General features: G+C 32.8%; 2 protein-coding genes across 2 annotated transcripts; one reads left to right on the top strand and one right to left on the bottom strand.

Annotated features, from left to right (window-relative positions):
- Positions 1 to 3877: 3877 nt before the first annotated feature.
- On the top strand, positions 3878 to 4600 carry LOC125873824 (uncharacterized). Its single transcript, XM_049554672.1, has one exon. It carries the CDS (start codon positions 3878 to 3880, stop codon positions 4598 to 4600), a length of 723 nt encoding a protein of 240 aa, XP_049410629.1.
- Positions 4601 to 13000: 8400 nt separating this feature from the next.
- On the bottom strand, positions 13001 to 14063 carry LOC125874894 (xyloglucan endotransglucosylase/hydrolase protein 31-like). The gene is given in 4 exon segments (XM_049555943.1): positions 13001 to 13217; positions 13309 to 13375; positions 13378 to 13451; positions 13948 to 14063. Coding segments are annotated over 4 exon segments (474 nt in total).
- Between the last annotated feature and the right edge of the window lie 3199 nt (positions 14064 to 17262).

Here is a 17262-nt window from a genome sequence, read left to right as displayed (position 1 = left end):
CCTAGATCAGGATGATCCATGAGTAGTTCCAGTTATGTTTGGAAAGCCCTTGGAACGATCTTTCCAACGCCACCGAGTTTGCTCGATTCCGAGTTCGTATGAGCGAGTTATGCCCTTTGAAAGTTGGGCAGTTAGCAAGGAGTCCGTTCGGAAATTTAAGGGCATTTTGGTCTTTTCACAAATCTTTTCTTTTGAGGTTATATTATTGTGTTAGGCTGATTGTGGATCATTTTTGTTCCATTTTAAAAGAGTAAGAGTTAGGGTTCTTGAGTGAAGAAGAGAAGAAGAGGGGAAGAAGAAGAAGAAGAAGTTGGAGCTAGGATTGAAGATTTTGAGTTCTTTCTTCTTCAATTCTCATGGGTTTTCAACTTAGAGGTATGGGGATCCTTTATCCTTGATTATTCTTCCTTTCAAGGAGCTCAATTCAAATGATTCAAAGTTCTTCCAAAAACACAAAAATCCTAATTTCGATTCTAAGCATGGGTTCTTGCATTAAATGATTTTTTTTGATGATTTACGTTATTAATGGTGTCTATTGATGGTTTTAAGAAAGAAATTTCCATGAACCCATGTCTTGGCAAGTTTCCTAAAGTTGGCTTATGAAGTGGGTTTATTATTTATGATTGAATGATGATGGAAGTATGCTTGGATTGAGTTGAATAGTTGACTTCTATTATTATCTATGCTTATCTATTGTGAATTGTTGGAGAGTTGAGGAATGGTGATTGTGGCTTGGGAAAAAGGGTAAGTGGACCTAACTTCATTGTTAAGGTAGAATTGATATAGAATTGTGATAGATTGATGTGTGATCCACTTATGGTGGAGGTGTTTACTTATTGAATGTATTGTGTTTATGGCCTTGGAGGCATTATATGAGGAATTGAAGTGTTGACATGATATCATATATGTGAATGTGATGTGAAGGACTTGAATGAGAATCAAATGAAGTAAAGGCAATCATGTTGTGAATATAAAGGTGTTCATGTGATCTCAAGGTGATCTTGTTTAAAGTGTTATTGTATTGTGATTGAAAGTGTGTCCTCTATTATTGTTCATATGTGATGATGATGGAATGTGAAGGATCTTTATAATGTGATGTGTGTCTTGACTTGGTAGACTTAGGTGCCTCTTCTTGATACATTAGAAGCTTTGTTGAATATGAATCGATAGGATATGGCATTCCTTTCGGATGTAAGTGACGAAACCTGTTTTTGAGCTGGATAGTGTTTGGTATTTTAGGCATATCTCTTGCTCTAGAACTTAGTTTGCAGTGAATAAATATGATTTGGAAAGCTAACTCGTATACCTACAACTTTTATGTTTATGTAAAATTCTAATTTAACTGTTATGGATACGAAATATGGGACGCAACATAGGGCAAGTTCTGCCCAGATTCCGAGAATTGAAATCCTGCATGACCAGCGGCTAGTGTCTTGACTATATCTTTTTGTACAAAATATATTTTGCGGTGATCCTTGTTTGTTTGCAACCCTAAGAGATGTATCTACATCTTTCATGAAGGTTATAAAGTCTAGTTCTGCCATTTTCCTTTTCAAATCTAAGATGCAACATGAGGTACTAGGCTGGCCAGATTCACTGTTTTGGGAGCATAGTTGTATTTGTACATGCTAGGCTTACTTATGATGATGATCCTATTTTACGTCAACATTACTGAGCTAATAGAAGTTAAATAAGTTATGTAATTGTATTTCTAAGGTTGATATACTCGTGAACAAGTTGAGGTATGTGGGTTTGATTGTGGAAACCTTCCTTTCCACAAGTCCAACCATTTATCCTCTATTTCTACTTCAAGTTTATGGGTCCTTATGATTATTTATGAACTCTTGAATTATGGAATTACTACTACACATCCTATTATGGTCTATTTTGCATATTATCATGAAATGGAATTATTATGTGATGTTTATGGTTTTCATGCTTCCATGATCAAATTATGAAGGTTGATATATATGTATGTTGTTGGTGGGCTGATTTATATGGATTTTGGAATTGGTTGGACTTAGTATTCTTGAAATACAAGATTTCATTTACATGAACAATAGCCCACCTTGTGTTTGATAAAATGCCCATTTATAGAATTCTTAGGAAATGGAAGGTCCAATGTACGTCCTATGAATCGGATGGTTATATAATTACTGAAATGATGATGAAATGGACACATGTATATTGTTTTCTCTATATAAGTGTTGTGAGTCGACCAAGCCTAGTACGGGGGGTAGTAGGCCCGTATAACCATATCGAGGGGTTGGTACCTTGGTTGCCTAGTACGGGGGGTAGTAGGCCCGTATAACCATATCGAGGGGTTGGTACCTTGGTTGCCTAGTACGGGGGGTAGTAGGCCCGTATAACCATATCGAGGGGTTTGTACCTTGGTTCCTAGCTCGGGGGGTGGTAGGCCCGGGTAACCACATTGAGGGGTTTGTACCTCTTTCGCCTCTCCAAGGGGGTGGTAGGCCTTGGAAATACTATATTGATGGTCACTCACCACACATGTACTATGCCCCACTAAATATGATTTATTTTATGTAAGCATCATTATACATATCATCTCATTAATATGCTATCTATCGGGTATGATTATGCACTTTGCCTATAAAGTCCTTATCTAAGGTAATCTTGGGGAACACTTAAGTGTGCTTGAAGAGGATTGTGTGGGCGGTCACTTCTTGTCTCACTCAAGTGTGTCTTAAGGTTATATTAGGTAGAGGTCCTATGGTAATGAAATGACATGTGTCCTTCTAAAGTTAAGCATGGGTTGTATATGGATTTATGTTAAGTATATGTATGGTTGGCTATGGTCTAATATGTTAATGTTGACTTGTATTATGTCTCTTATACTTGTAAAGGAAAGGTTTTATCAAAGGACATGAAAGCATACATTTCTTGTAAATGTCCGTTGTGCATATTTTCTTGCATGGTCTCCATACTTAGTACTTAATTGTGCTAACCCCTTTCTTTCGCTTTTTGACTAAAGTGTAGGGATTTGGAGATGGTGATATGTCATGGCTACTTGATAGGTTTTTAAGAGTTGAAGATGAAGACTTGGTGAGTCCTCATAGATTCGAGGGCAATAACCAACATGTTATTTTTATGTCTCTCTAGTATTTGCTTAAGTTTTGAGTGGGCTTAGTCCCAATGTTATATTCAAGTATTAGATGGTTTTGAGACATATTGTATAAAGTCTAGAAAGCCTTCCGCTTGCTATTTATTGAAAGTATCTTCGTGTGTGAAGAAAGTTTTTAATTCCTTATGGTTTTGGTGTCTATGCGATGAATGAATGCTAAGAGGCTTGTATTAGACCTCTTCAAGGTCGAGTACGCCGGTTACGACTAGGGGGTGCTCCCGGGTCGTGACAGGTTTCTAAAAAGTGTGTTCAAGTAGGTGAACTGGTATTATTAATTTGAAATATTTTGAATGTGTTGGGAGCTTCTTTTAAACATGTGGATAATTTTCGAGAAACTCAAAAAAAACATCTCCAAATGGCATTGGATATGGGTGAACTAGAAACGGGTAGAGGGTTGAATCAAGAACTTGGTCTTGTTAAAGCCGGTGATACTCGTTGGGGATCTCACTACAAGTCATTTGGAAACTTTATTAGTAGCTTTGACTCTATTGTTGATGTACTTGATACTCTTGTTGAAACTGCAAGTACTTTGGAAGAAAAAGCAAGCGCATCGAGATTTCTCAGAAGTTGTCAAACGTTTGAGACTATTTTCTTGTTGCATTTGATGACAGATGCTTTAGGAATCACAAATGATCTTAATGTTTCATTATAGAAAAAAGAGCAAGACATTGCAAATGCCATGATTCTTGTAAAGGTAGCAAAGAGAAGGTTGCAAGCTTTAAGAGATAATGAATGGGATCCTCTCTTAAAAAAAATATTGGATGGGATTCACTTAAAGAAAAGGTAGAAGCATTTTGTATCAAGCATGGCATTTCATTACCCAATTTTGATGATCCATATGCTAATTCTGGGAGATCACGACGTAAAGTAGTTATTTGTACTGCTTTGCATCATTATCGTGTGGATGTGTTTTATAAAATCATTGATTGGCAACTACAAGAACTTAATGATTGTTTCAATGAGGTGACAAGTGATTTGCTTAATGGAGTATCTTGCTTGAATCCAATTGATTCATTTTCTAGTTTTGACATAAAGAAGATAATGAGAATGGTTGAATTATATCCTGATGATTTTGATGGGTCCAACATGAGAGCTCTTGAGAATCAACTTGTTAATGACATTATTGATGTTCGTGATATTGATGAAAGGTTCTCCAATTTGGGTGGATTTGGAGAACTTTCAAGAAAGTTGGTTGAGACAAAAAAGCATTTAACCTATTCTCTCGTATTTCTTTTAGTGAAGTTTGCTTTACTTCTACCTGTTGCCACTGCTACAGTTGAAAGAGCTTTTTCGGCAATGAAGATTATCAAGAATGACTTGCGAAATCGAATGGATGATGAATTCTTAGATGGTTGCATAGTGCCTTATGTAGAGAAAAAAGTATTTAAAGATGTTTCTAATGAGTGTATTATGAAAACATTTCAAGAGATGAAGTGTCGTCGAGTGCAATTGTAGTTACCACTTTACAATTTACATATTTTGGTGTGTATGAAACTATCCGTCAATATATTTGTCCTACTTCATCTTCCTTACTTTATCCATTGGTATTTTGTAAGTTTCCGTTTTAAGAATTTTCATTTTGGATAGTTGGTTAATTTGATATTGAGGTATGACTATTTTGATGCCAATCTTTATAATTTGACTAGCAAGGTTTATTTTTTTACTTGTCCTGAAGTATGAACACCCTTGGCGAAAATTCTGGCTCTACCACTGATCGTCAATGCACATAACGTTGACCATGTATTTGATTAGGAATGACAATGGGGCGATGTGGGGTGGGGCACGTTAAACTTAATTCGTAAAAATTTTAATTCATCTTGCGCTGCTTCGTATAAAAATTTATTTTGTTTTCAATTTGTCCCACCCCGTCTTGCATAGACCCCTCCCGCATAATTTTTTTAATCTTTTCTTTTTCTAGTTAAATTTGATACTAAAAATAAAATTCATAAAAATAAATTCATTTTTTTATTAAGTTATATTATTTTATTTTTTAAAATCAAAGACCACATGGGTCAAGAATTTTATTAAACTAAGAGAAAATATATACAAAATCATGTGGGTTGCCTAAGTGAACAGCTCACCAAATTAACAAACAAAACAATAAAAGACAACACCTACCAACTAAGAAATATCAAAAAATCAAATTAGGAAAGTGGAAGTTGAAGAGTACTTGCAGGTGCAGCGCCTCTTCCTCGATACATCATCAAATCGGAGCTGAAACTCGACTTCATTAAGTTGTATTAATTTAATAGAGTAATGACTTAAAAATTATTTTTTCGAGGTAAATTGGGAAACAAGTGAGAAATTGTAATATTTTCTATTGAACCATTTTTATTTACTATCTTGAATATTTCAACAGCTTTAAAGAAATTATATTAATAAATAATACTCTATCATTCTTATAACATATAAAAAATTAAAATTAAGTTTGAATCTACATAAAATCACATATACCCGCATTCCGCCCTTTCATGCAACCTTAAACCGACCCCTCCCCACATAGACTTACACCCACTCCGCCCCGCATCCCACCCGCCCCACACAACCTTAAACTCATCCCATCCTGCATAGCTTTAAGCTCACTCAGCACAGGAACTCACGATTTTTTTATAAAACTAAGTATTTTATGTATATATTTTGTAAAATTGGCATAACATTATTTGTTAGCACCTATCGTACAAGCTAAGAAATCTAAACGATGCACTTGATTGGATGTTGAGTTATTTTACCAATTGAACTAGGGACCACATGCAATTTACACGTTGCTCATTCGAGCTGAATATCATTTGAGAAAAGGAAAGAATATCGATCCCTACAAGTATAAAAATTAGGGATGGCAATGAGACGGGGTGGGGTGGGTCTAAGGCAATGCGCGGTGGGGCTGATTTAAGGTTGTGCAGGACGGGTGGGATGCGGGGCGAGTTGAAGTGGGTTTTTAAAAAAAATTAATGTGGGGCGGAGCGGGGTGGGTTGCGGGTATATGTGATTTCATGTGGGTTGAAACTTAATTTTTACTGCTTACATGTTCTAAGAGTGATAGAGCATTATTTATTAAAATAATTTCTTTAAAACTACTAAAATATTCAAGATAGTAAATGAAAATGGTTCAATAAAATATATTACAATTTCTTACATGTTTCCAATTGACCTCTAACAAATAAAATTTTAAGTCACTATCCTATTAAAAAAATACAACTTAATGAAAAAATGAATTTCTTTTTATGAATTTTATTTTTATTATCAAACTTAACTAGAAAAAAAATATTTAAAAAGTTATGCGGGGGATGGGTGGGACGGGGTGGGGCAGATTTAAAATGAAAAAATTGTTATGCGGAATGAGGCGGATTAAAAATTATGTGGATTAAGCTCAACCCACCCCACACCGCCCCATTGCCATCCCCAGTAAAAATGTGTATTTTGAGAAGATGAGAAGAAAAGGAATGATGAGTTGAATAATTCTAAATTTGGTAATTAAAGATAGGCAGCCATATCTTCTCTATAACTGTAGGTAAAGAGGGCCTTAATTCCAAGCATTTTGTCACGTATACACCATTGAACTAACCGTTTTGTCATTTTCCACACTTTCCTGTATCAGTGTGTTTTGAAAGTAATAGCCTACCAAAGTATTTGAATCATAATTTCTACCCAACTTTATCCCTTGGAAGTTCTATGATACTCCTAGTAAAACATTTGACTTAAACAAACATACTAGCATGATTAAAACATGTGTCGACCGGATGGATGGATACTCGCTGCCTTATAGGCTTAGTTTATACAAAAAAAACTCTCATGCCACGTGTGTGAGTGTAGATTTTTATACTCGACTTCATTTGTTAGTTGAATTTTTATACTCATGACTTTATCGACTCAACCCCGCAATTCACTAAAACGCAATATTTTAAACCACTTTTTCATTCGACGTGCAGGGCGGAGCCACCTTAGTAGAAGGGGGTTCCAAACCCCCTTCGACGGAAAATTATATTATTTATACATGATTAAAATAATATTTTATGTATATATAATAGATGTTGAACCCCCTTCGGCTACTTCGTGTGTCTATTCTACTGATTTTGATCAACCCTTTTATTGAAAATCCTGGTTCTGCCACTATCGATGTGTGTGAGTGTTGCTCAACAACTTACACATGAAATTTCATGTCATTTTTAATGTCGTATAAGAAATTAAATGTTAAAAATAAAAAAAAATAAGTTTGCACATTAATATTTTCATTATCATGTTCTTCTTATCTGCTCATAATTGAGCATTGAATTCATGTCAAATTGATCTAATTCTTCCTATTTGTCATGAACTTTTTTACACTAAAAGTTCACCAACACAAACCCAATAAATTTTCATCATAATTTTTGATTAATTACATAAATTCACAAAATTCATTTGTTATTCTTCAAGCTTCTTCACGAAAGTTTTCAATTTTTCAATAGGTGAAATGATCTGATAGACTCTTGTACTTGTATGAGTTTGTATTCTAAACCCTTTACTCTGTATATTATCAACCGGACCCTTGAACTTATTAAAACACAATATTTGAAACCACTCTGGCCATTGACAAAATCTATGTGGAATAAATATTATTGAGTTAGAAAAATGTGTGAATACACTTGCTTCCAAGCGCGTAAATACACTATATTTTATTTTAAAATATTATTTTTTAATTAAAAAAACTTATTTCTTCATTAACCCTCTCTCACCCCCCGCCCCGCCCCACCCCAACTTATCTTCTTCTCCAACACTCTTCACACCCCTAATCCCAACCTTTCTTCTCATCTTCTTCAACAAAATCACTCACAACACCCATTCTTTCTTTTATTCTTCGAAATCACCCGCTATAAACTCTATTTTGCTTCTTTTTTCTTCTTCAACCCACTCTCCTCTTTGTAACAAATCAAAATCTCGCCATTAATTTCTTTTTGCAGCCCCCATTTTTCTAACTTCTTAGTATTTTTATTTTAAAAGTTGAACTCATTATTTGTCTTAGTTAGATTCAAAGAGGAGGTATAATATGAATTAATATAAAGGGTGATGATGAATATTGATAAAGTTGATAAGCTTGAGAAAGCTTGAAGAACATGAAATGAGTCTTATGAATTTATGAAATTAATTCAAATTTATGATTGGGGCTCGTTGGATTTGTGTTGGTGAACTTGTAGTTGAAATTTCTAGTCAAATAAAGAATAATTTCATATATTTGGCATGAATTTGGTGCTCAAATTGTGAGCATATATGAGGATTGAAGAACATGACTATTCAAAAAATTTCAGAATTTACAAGAGTTAAATATTTGATTTTTTAGTTTCTTAATATTTAATTTGTTACGTGTCATTGAAAAATGACATGAAATTACATATGTAAGAGGTTGGATTACACACACATTGATCTGATGAAAAAATAATTAAAAATATATATAGTGTTTTAACGAGTTTAAGAGTTTAGTTGACAAAGTGTTGAGTAGGATCGTTTGGAATACAAACACATACAAGTATAAGGGTCAATTAGATCATTTCACCATTTCAATATACACCATTACTCTTCAAGATTTCAAAATTATCTAAACTTCATCCTTTCACAAGCGAGATTAAAAAATTCAGATCTCAAAAGTGTGTAAATCGACTAAGATTCATTGAGAATGAATTTGAATTTCAAAATTAAAGAAACTAAAATGAAACTGTGAGATAAGAGATTTGGTTAGTTGGGGGGTGGGTGTTATGATGATGAAGAAGAAGAAGAAGGGGGTTTGGTAGGGTGGGGTGGTGGGTGGTTTCAAGGAAGAAGGAGAGGGTGGGGGGTGAAGGAAGAAGAAAGTTGCGGGTGAGGGGTGGGGTGGGAGTGGGGGCTGAAGGGTTGATATTTTTTATTTTATTTTTTTAAAAAATAGTTTTTGGAAATATTTTCGATATAAAAAAATATACTCACTTGTTTTAAGTTGCGTGTAATCAAGTATATTTCCAACTCAGCAATATTAGTGTCATATAAGTTCGGTCAATAGTCAGAGGTGTTTAAACTATTGTGTTTTAATAAATTTAAGGATTCAATTGACAAAATCGTGAGTATAAGGGTTCAATTAATAAACAAAGACGAGTACAAAAACCTTCCATATTCTTCCGCCCAGGGAAAATAGACTTAGAATCAAATATTCGTTTCATATTATATTCTTTTGAGAGAAAAATATAATACAGTTCTGATCAATGATAAATAACATTGGTCGAGGCATTTTTTTCAAATAAGATGTGGTAAAATATGATGGGAAATGGATTTTGAGTCGGCAATATATTGCACAATAGGTCAAAGTCAAAGATATACTGATGTTAGTGTTTGCATGAAGTTTGATTTGTTTTGTATCATATGCATTTTTAATGTGATTAGACCTCAAATTATGACCTAAGATTTTATCATACGGCAAAGATTGGGATTGAACAAGATACATAACTATATATATTTGAAGAGTTAAATTTGTATGTATACTAACATCCATTTTAACTTTATCGTCATCCCTTTAAAAGCATTAATAATTAATTTCTTATAATAAGTGAAATTAAAACCTAAAATATAAAATAAATAACTTATTATGACAGATAAATTGTCTCGGTAATGTATACAATTTTATATTAGCAATGGATACAGATACATCAGGCCAGATGACGAGTTAAGTGAGGGTTTGTGAGTTCCAACAAATTCAGTAACTTTTCTGTAGATCATATATCTGTATTAGAAATTTATATATATATTAACTCGTGAACCTCTAACAAAACTGATTGATAGCTTAGAGGTAAGGAAGGGGTTGTGAAAATGTCTTCCACGCTAGAGTTGTGGATTCAAATTAAATCCCACTATCAAAAAAAAGTTTCAGGAAATTTACAACCCCCACACTCCTAATCATTCAAAAGGAAATTTAAAACCCCTGAACTCTTATTTATTGCTCTGCGTTTGCGATTAGATTTATCCAACGAATACATTTATATGGAATTCCATAAATATATTCTTCTCTGATATTTTGAAAGGTTTCTTATGAGTTAGTTTATATTATATACTAGTTCAATTTCAGTTGAATAGGCGATCAGGTCTATCCAACAAATACATTTATATGGAATTCCATAAATATATTCTTCTCTGATATTTTGAAAGGTTTCTTATGAGTTAGGTTATATTATATACTAGTGCAATTTCAGTTGGGTTGAATAGGTGATCAAGACTATCCAACGAATACATTTATCTGGAATTCCATAAATATATTCTTCTCTAATATTTTGAAAGGTTTCTTATGAGTTAGTTTAGATTATATACTAGTTCAATTTCAGTTGGGCTGAATTTAATGAATCAAAATTGCCTGATTCAATAAATAAAAAGTCGTAAATCAATTCAAACTTTGAGTATGTTTGACATTATTGTTGGGAAATCAAAATCACTTACGTTTAGAAAACCACAATTTTTTTTGAAAAATTAAGTTTTTGACAAATCGGTAAAAGTGCTTTTAAATGGAAGTAGAAACAGTTTTTTCTGCTATTGGGAAGAAGCTAAAAATTTATTCTTTTTTGAAAAAAAATACTGAAAAAAAAATTATTTTTCTCAAAACTAAAATATCTTTTTCATATATACATATTTACCAATATATTTCTTATTAGTTAATTAGTATATTTCATAAGTTTGGTTAATTTCATTTAAGAATTTTAATTTTAATTTTTATATACTAAATTTCATAATTTATTTTACGTTTATTATATATTAATTTACGTATTTTTTTTTGTTGAACTAGAAAAAAGATAACAACAATATTTTTACAAGATTGGAAAAAAGAAAAAAAAATAACAATTAAAGATTTCAGCCTCCCAAAAAGGAATAATATTGATTGAAAATTTAAACATGTAAATTTTAATTGTAAAAAATTAAAATTTAGTTAATTTTTTTTATAATAGATATTTAAAAAGTTTCTCTCTATACAATGATTTTAATATTAGAAATACATTAATAGTTGTCCTTTTTTTTGTATTTTACTCTTAAAAGCATTTTTGTTAAAAGATTAGTCAAACACAATTTGCTTATGAAAAACACTTTTTGAATGAATTTGAAACTTTTTTTTCAAAAGAACTTTTCTAAAAAGCCATTTTTAAAAAATGTTTCTAAATATAAGCTATCTTTAACAATAATGCCAAACAACTCTTAAATAGATTAGATGAGTCATATTTTTTATAAGTTAACGTTATCACCTTTGCGCTTTCCATTCCTTTCTCTTTCCTAATGATTGTTGTTATATTGCTTTATATGTTTAATATTGTCTCACTATTAACCAAAAATAAGTTCCTATTTACTTGTCATACTGCAAATAGAATGTTGTTATATTGATTTATATGTTTAATATTGTCTCACTATTAACGAAAAATAAGTTCCTATTTACTTGTCATACTGCAAATAGAATCTAGCACAACACATGAAAAGATATATTTAGATAACTGATTTATTTCATAGTAAAGAAATTAAGAAATAGTTTATATTTTACTACCTACTAATGAATAAAAATAGAAACATTATTATAAACGCATCTATATGATGATTTGGTATACGATAATAAAGTAGATAAAAGAACAAACATGCAATAAGGTGAACCTTTTCAAATATAATATAGTCAATAGAATGCAGCTTGTAAGACAACCTCACATGGAAGTACAAACTACATAACCGTATACTAAGTGGTTGATATAGGGCCTCTCGGGGTCTTATACGCCATGTTACACCTAGGATCTACATTGGGTCGTGACAATTTGACTTTAACTTTACTTTATTATTAACAATAATTAAATAAATTTATTATCATAGTAAATACATTAATTAATATTTCACATTTTTTGTCTCAGAAATAGTATTTATTTTTATAAACAAATTGTGACACGGATTAGGAACAGATAAATCATGATTTTAAGAAGTAAAATACTATATGTTGATATTTTAAGGTTATAATAGGTATTTAGAAATGATAATCAAAATATTTGGGTCGTTATCATTTGGTAGCTAGCTAAGAAATTAGTTATTTATGTATTCATTTCCGTATAACTATATGATGTTTGGCAGGTACATAGGAAATAAGTTAAATATCATGTATAAAATGAATACAACGTTTGGTTGACAATTTATAAATCCACATAACTAAGATACATGTATTAGTTATGAGGGAATGTATGTATTATTTTATGTGGGATAGAAGGTGGAATAACTAATATTTTAACTTATACTGCATAAAATAATACACATACATTTTCTCACAACTATTCAATACATTGCTAATACTTGTATAATTCTAGCCAACAAAGGGGAAGAATATCTATTATTGGAGAGAATTTGATTTTAAGGCAAAATTAAGGATATACAATACTATAAAATAAAATGAAAGAAGCATAAAGTAACCCATGTTTTATGAAAATAAAAATAAAATGTTAATACAATAATTATAAATGCAAAATATCCATCAAATCTATAAAAAAAAAAAAAAAGTTCTTCTCACTAAAATATTGTTGTTCCAACAAAAATACAAAATATGGCAATTGGCAACGTAAATACAAATCCATGGTTCATAGATTCTCTTTTCACCAAAAGTACCTTTATTTGCCAATTAACCATACACTTACAATACTCTCTTCATTTCAGGCACAAAAATGCTCACATTATTATATATTCAAATTTCAACAAAATTAAGTAAAATTCCACGTCTCCAAATCCTTGAAGGGTTGGACGCTTCAATTACATTCATGGCAAGTATGAATCATCCCAAGACACTCCAAAATAAAAACTTTATTTATAATTTTTTTTATATATATTCCTATTGTTTTTTTTCATTTCTTTTCTCCATCTCTAGCACTCAGGTGTATGAGTACGATCTCTTTGAGGGTCACGACAATAATCGTATACTTTATAGTTCCTTTGCACCCATTCCATAGCATCACTCTGTTGACGGCTCAGCCCACCAACCCTCGACGGAGAGCCAAAAGGGAGGTGGCATGAAGGATTATCATTGGTGATACAACCACCTATCTTGAAATTGTTGTATTTTCCAATGAAAGGTTGGTACCTATATTAGAAATACGATTAAATAAATTATTGTGCATATCTTCTTAATAATTTAATTTTAAGATGAGACAATCATACAATTCTTATAGTACCTATAATTAGCTTCAATCCTTCCATCCACTGTAGCCCACGATGAAGCATCCCAAACCGAACCATACAATACATTGGCCTTTATGGAAATGTTGCATCACCTTTCTTTGGGTACCTTCTGATTGGTACATCGTCCACAAAAAATCTACACATCACAATTAAATAGACACGTTAGAAAAAATAAAGTTTAGAGAAATTAAAGAAGATTGAGTTGTAGACACTGAAATTTTGTGGGACTCTACAAGATGTGTTCAATTTGAATTGCGACTCTAGAAGGTGTGTTCAGTTTCAATTAGAATTGTTAGAGACTAATCAACCCTAAACCCTAGTTTATGCCTATATAAAGGGTACTAAATTCTTGTAAAAGACATCTCAAAAATTCCATAAAGAGATCAAAATATCGAATATTCTGTAAATTGATGGAATATTCATATAGAGTTCAAATCTAAATCCTCCTAGTTCGAGAAATACGCCACTAACGGCCCTCAAATCATGGATAAATCTTAGAAGAATCAAGCGAGGAGCAGAATTGTACCCGCAATTCTTTTTATCAATAAAGGTATGTTTCTTCTTATTTTATTGTGATTGCAAATTCTATTTTGTCACTTTAAAATTTGTTTCAAACAGGAGTAACGACGTACATGATTTCATTGGGGTTCCAAAGGATAGCATAATTGTGAAAACCTTTAGTTGGATCGAACCAAAGATGAAACTGCATTTCTCTGCAAATAAGATGACCATCTCCACTTCCTTTCATGTTGTTGAGAATGAAAATCACTCGACACCATTGATGTTACCAGATAGAATCAAGAATGAAGAAATGAAAGAGAAGAATAAGGAATCAGTGTTAGTCTCTATGTGTTCAAAGGAAATTCAAAATCAAGGTCAAAATAAGTATAAAGGAAATTTTCCCTCTTTAGGTTGCTATGGACACGTGAGAAATAAATCATATTGGAAATGGCATCATTCTCAACCATTTGATCAGAATAATACACAGTTGTTGACATCACAAGGTGGTGGTTAGAGTTTGTTACAGCTTAAGCAATAGAAATAGCATAGTTGTACAAATGCATTTATATTTATGTTTATTTTTATACAGTAAATACTTGTATAAATACAAGAGCGGTGAAGTAATACACATCATTAGAAAATTTCCCAATTTTGTGTCTTCTTTATTTTTATGTTCTTCAATTCTGCCTTTATTTTCTTGTTCCTTTCTTTATGGTATCAAAGTAATAAGGTTGAATTCCTACAATGGGAACGACTTCTACTTCAAGTTCAAATGTTGCTGGATCCATATCAATGGATTCAAGCAACCCCTATTACCTTCATTCTCTTGTGAACTCCATCTTTGAAGGTAAAGGGTATGTGGGTTGGAGAAGAACCATCCTCATTGCTCTATTAGCTAATAATAAGTTGAGCTTTATTGATGGAAGTTCCAAAGCACCAGGATCTGATTCACCAGATTTAAAACTCGGGGACATAACCAATAACATGGTGACTTCATGGTTACTTAATTCCCTTTCCAAAGAGATTGCATATAGTGTCATCTACTCTAAAATTGCAGAAGATCTTTAGAAAGATCTTGAGGATCATTTTGGTCAGCCCAATGGAGCAAAGCTTTATCACCTACAAAAAGAACTGAATGATTTAGTTCAAGGGTCTAATGATATTGCACGATACTATACAAGATTGAAAGTACTATAGGATGAGCTAGATCTTTCGAACACTAAAAACTGTTGCTCTTGCACCTGTACTTGTGAAGGAAAGAATGTTTTCAGTAAAGCTTTGTAAGATGACAGGCTCATTCAATTTCTCATAGGTTTGAATGATGCCTACTCACCTGCAAGATCTAATATCTTGATGATCAACCCTCTTCCCTCTATCAGTTTAGCTTACTCACTCATCATGCAGGATGAGAAGCAGAGGGAGGTGGCCATTCAATCACATTTTCCAGCAAATTCTGCCTCCTATCTGGCCACTAATCAGAAAATCATTGGAACTAGTGATCTAAGGGGAAGGAAGACCAATTTGTTGTGTTCTCACTGCAAGAAGCCTGGACATACAGTGGATAAGTGTTACAAGATTGTTGGCTTTCCCTCGATTTTTAAGTTTACTAGGTCTAAGAGAATTACAGGGAATGTGAGAAGCAATGTTGTTGCTGCTCCTGGAGAAGGAGATGATGTAACTTGTGCAAGAGAACTTTTCAAGAATGATCCAACTCAGTAAAGAGCAATTTTCTAAACTCATTTAGTTACTCCACCAGGTCAAAGTTAGTCAATCTAAGCCTGCTCTTTCTGATGTCAGTGCCAACTCTGCAGGTAAAAACCATTATGTTTCATGCCATATTTCAATCAAGTCTAGTAAATGGATATTAGACTTAGGAGCATCAGAACATTTATCTTCTAATCCAGAGCTTTTCACTTACCTTAGTCCTTTACCCAATCCTATCTATGTTAATTTTCTTGATTCTTCTAAGGTAAAAGCTACTCATATAGGAAGTGTTGCTCTTTTCCCTGATATGATCATTCATAGAGTTCTTTATGTTCCTTCTTTTAAAATCAATCTTTTATCTATTCACAAGCTTTGTATACAATTAGAGTGCTTTATCATTTTTTCTTCTCTTAATTGTGTCTTGCAGGGCCCTTCAATGAAGAGGCCACTGGCTCTTGGTGATGTGAGGGATGGGCTTTATCAACTAGGTTCTACCAGTTTGTCTTCCAAGAAAAGAGTCCAGCATAGAGATCTAGCTACTAGGACTCCTTGTTTAGTTTCTGTTTCTAGTTCTGTAGCAATCAAGGGGAATTCTGATGTAAATCTTTGGCACAACAAATTAGGGAATCTGCCCATTCTAGCAATGAAATATATCAAATCTTTTGCTTTTAAATCTATGTCAAATTGTTATTGTGACGTTTGTCCCCTTGCAAGGAAATCTAAGCTCCCCTTTCCAACCAGTGATATCAAAACAAAGTCCATCTTTGAATTAATTCATATTGACACATGGGGACCTTATAAATCTCCAACCTACAATGGTTTTAAGTATTTTTTTAACTATTGTGGATGACTTTAGTAGAGCTACTTGGACATACCTTCTTAAAACAAAATCAAATGCCTTTTTCATGCTCAAATATTTTCTAGCCATGTTTGAGAGACATTTTAATTGTCAAGTCAAAATTATAAGGTCTGATAATGCCTTGGAGTTAGGAAGAAGCATCATTGCTACTGAATTCTTTAATTCCAAAGGAATTTTGCACCAAACATCTTATACTGCCACCCCACAACAAAATGGGGTAGTAGAAAGAAAACATAGGCATCTTTTGGAAACCTCTAGGTCTCTTCTTTTTCAATCAGGACTGCCTATTTCCTTTTGGGGAGAATGTGTCTTAACTGCCACTTTTCTTGTTAATAGGTTTCCATCTAGAGTTTTAAAGGGGTTGTCAACTTATGAAGTTCTCTACAAACAACCTCCTACTTATACTAATTTGAGATCTTTTGGATGTTTTTGTTTTGCCTCTATTCTTTCTCAATCTAGACCAAAATTCCATCCCAGAGTCTTGCCTTGTGTTTTCTTGGGCTATCCTACTGGACAAAAGGGATATAAGCTAATATCTTTAGAGTCAAGGAAAATTATAACCTCCAGGGATGTCAAGTTCATTTTGTCTATTTTTCCTTTCAAGAACAACTCCAATCTTAGTTCTACCCCTATAGGAATTTTCTCTGCACCTCATTCTCAAGAGCAAGATATTCCTGATGATACTTCAGTATTTTCAGATTCATCACCTCAAGAATCTAGTCCTCTTGTTGATGTTTCTCCCTCCAATTCTCTATCTTTTGCTGATTTACATACATCGTCTGATGTCATACCAACTAGATAGCCTTCTAGAATACATAAAAAGCCTAGTTACTTATCAGACTACGTTTGTAATGCAGTATATTTCACCAATCTTACTCAGTCA

This window comes from Solanum stenotomum, chromosome 8 (genome assembly GCF_019186545.1).
Source record: "Solanum stenotomum isolate F172 chromosome 8, ASM1918654v1, whole genome shotgun sequence".
In the NCBI taxonomy this organism is placed as follows: Eukaryota; Viridiplantae; Streptophyta; class Magnoliopsida; order Solanales; family Solanaceae; genus Solanum; species Solanum stenotomum.
The sequence above is the reverse complement of the archived record's forward strand: the minus strand, read 5'-3'. Positions and strand labels throughout refer to the sequence as shown.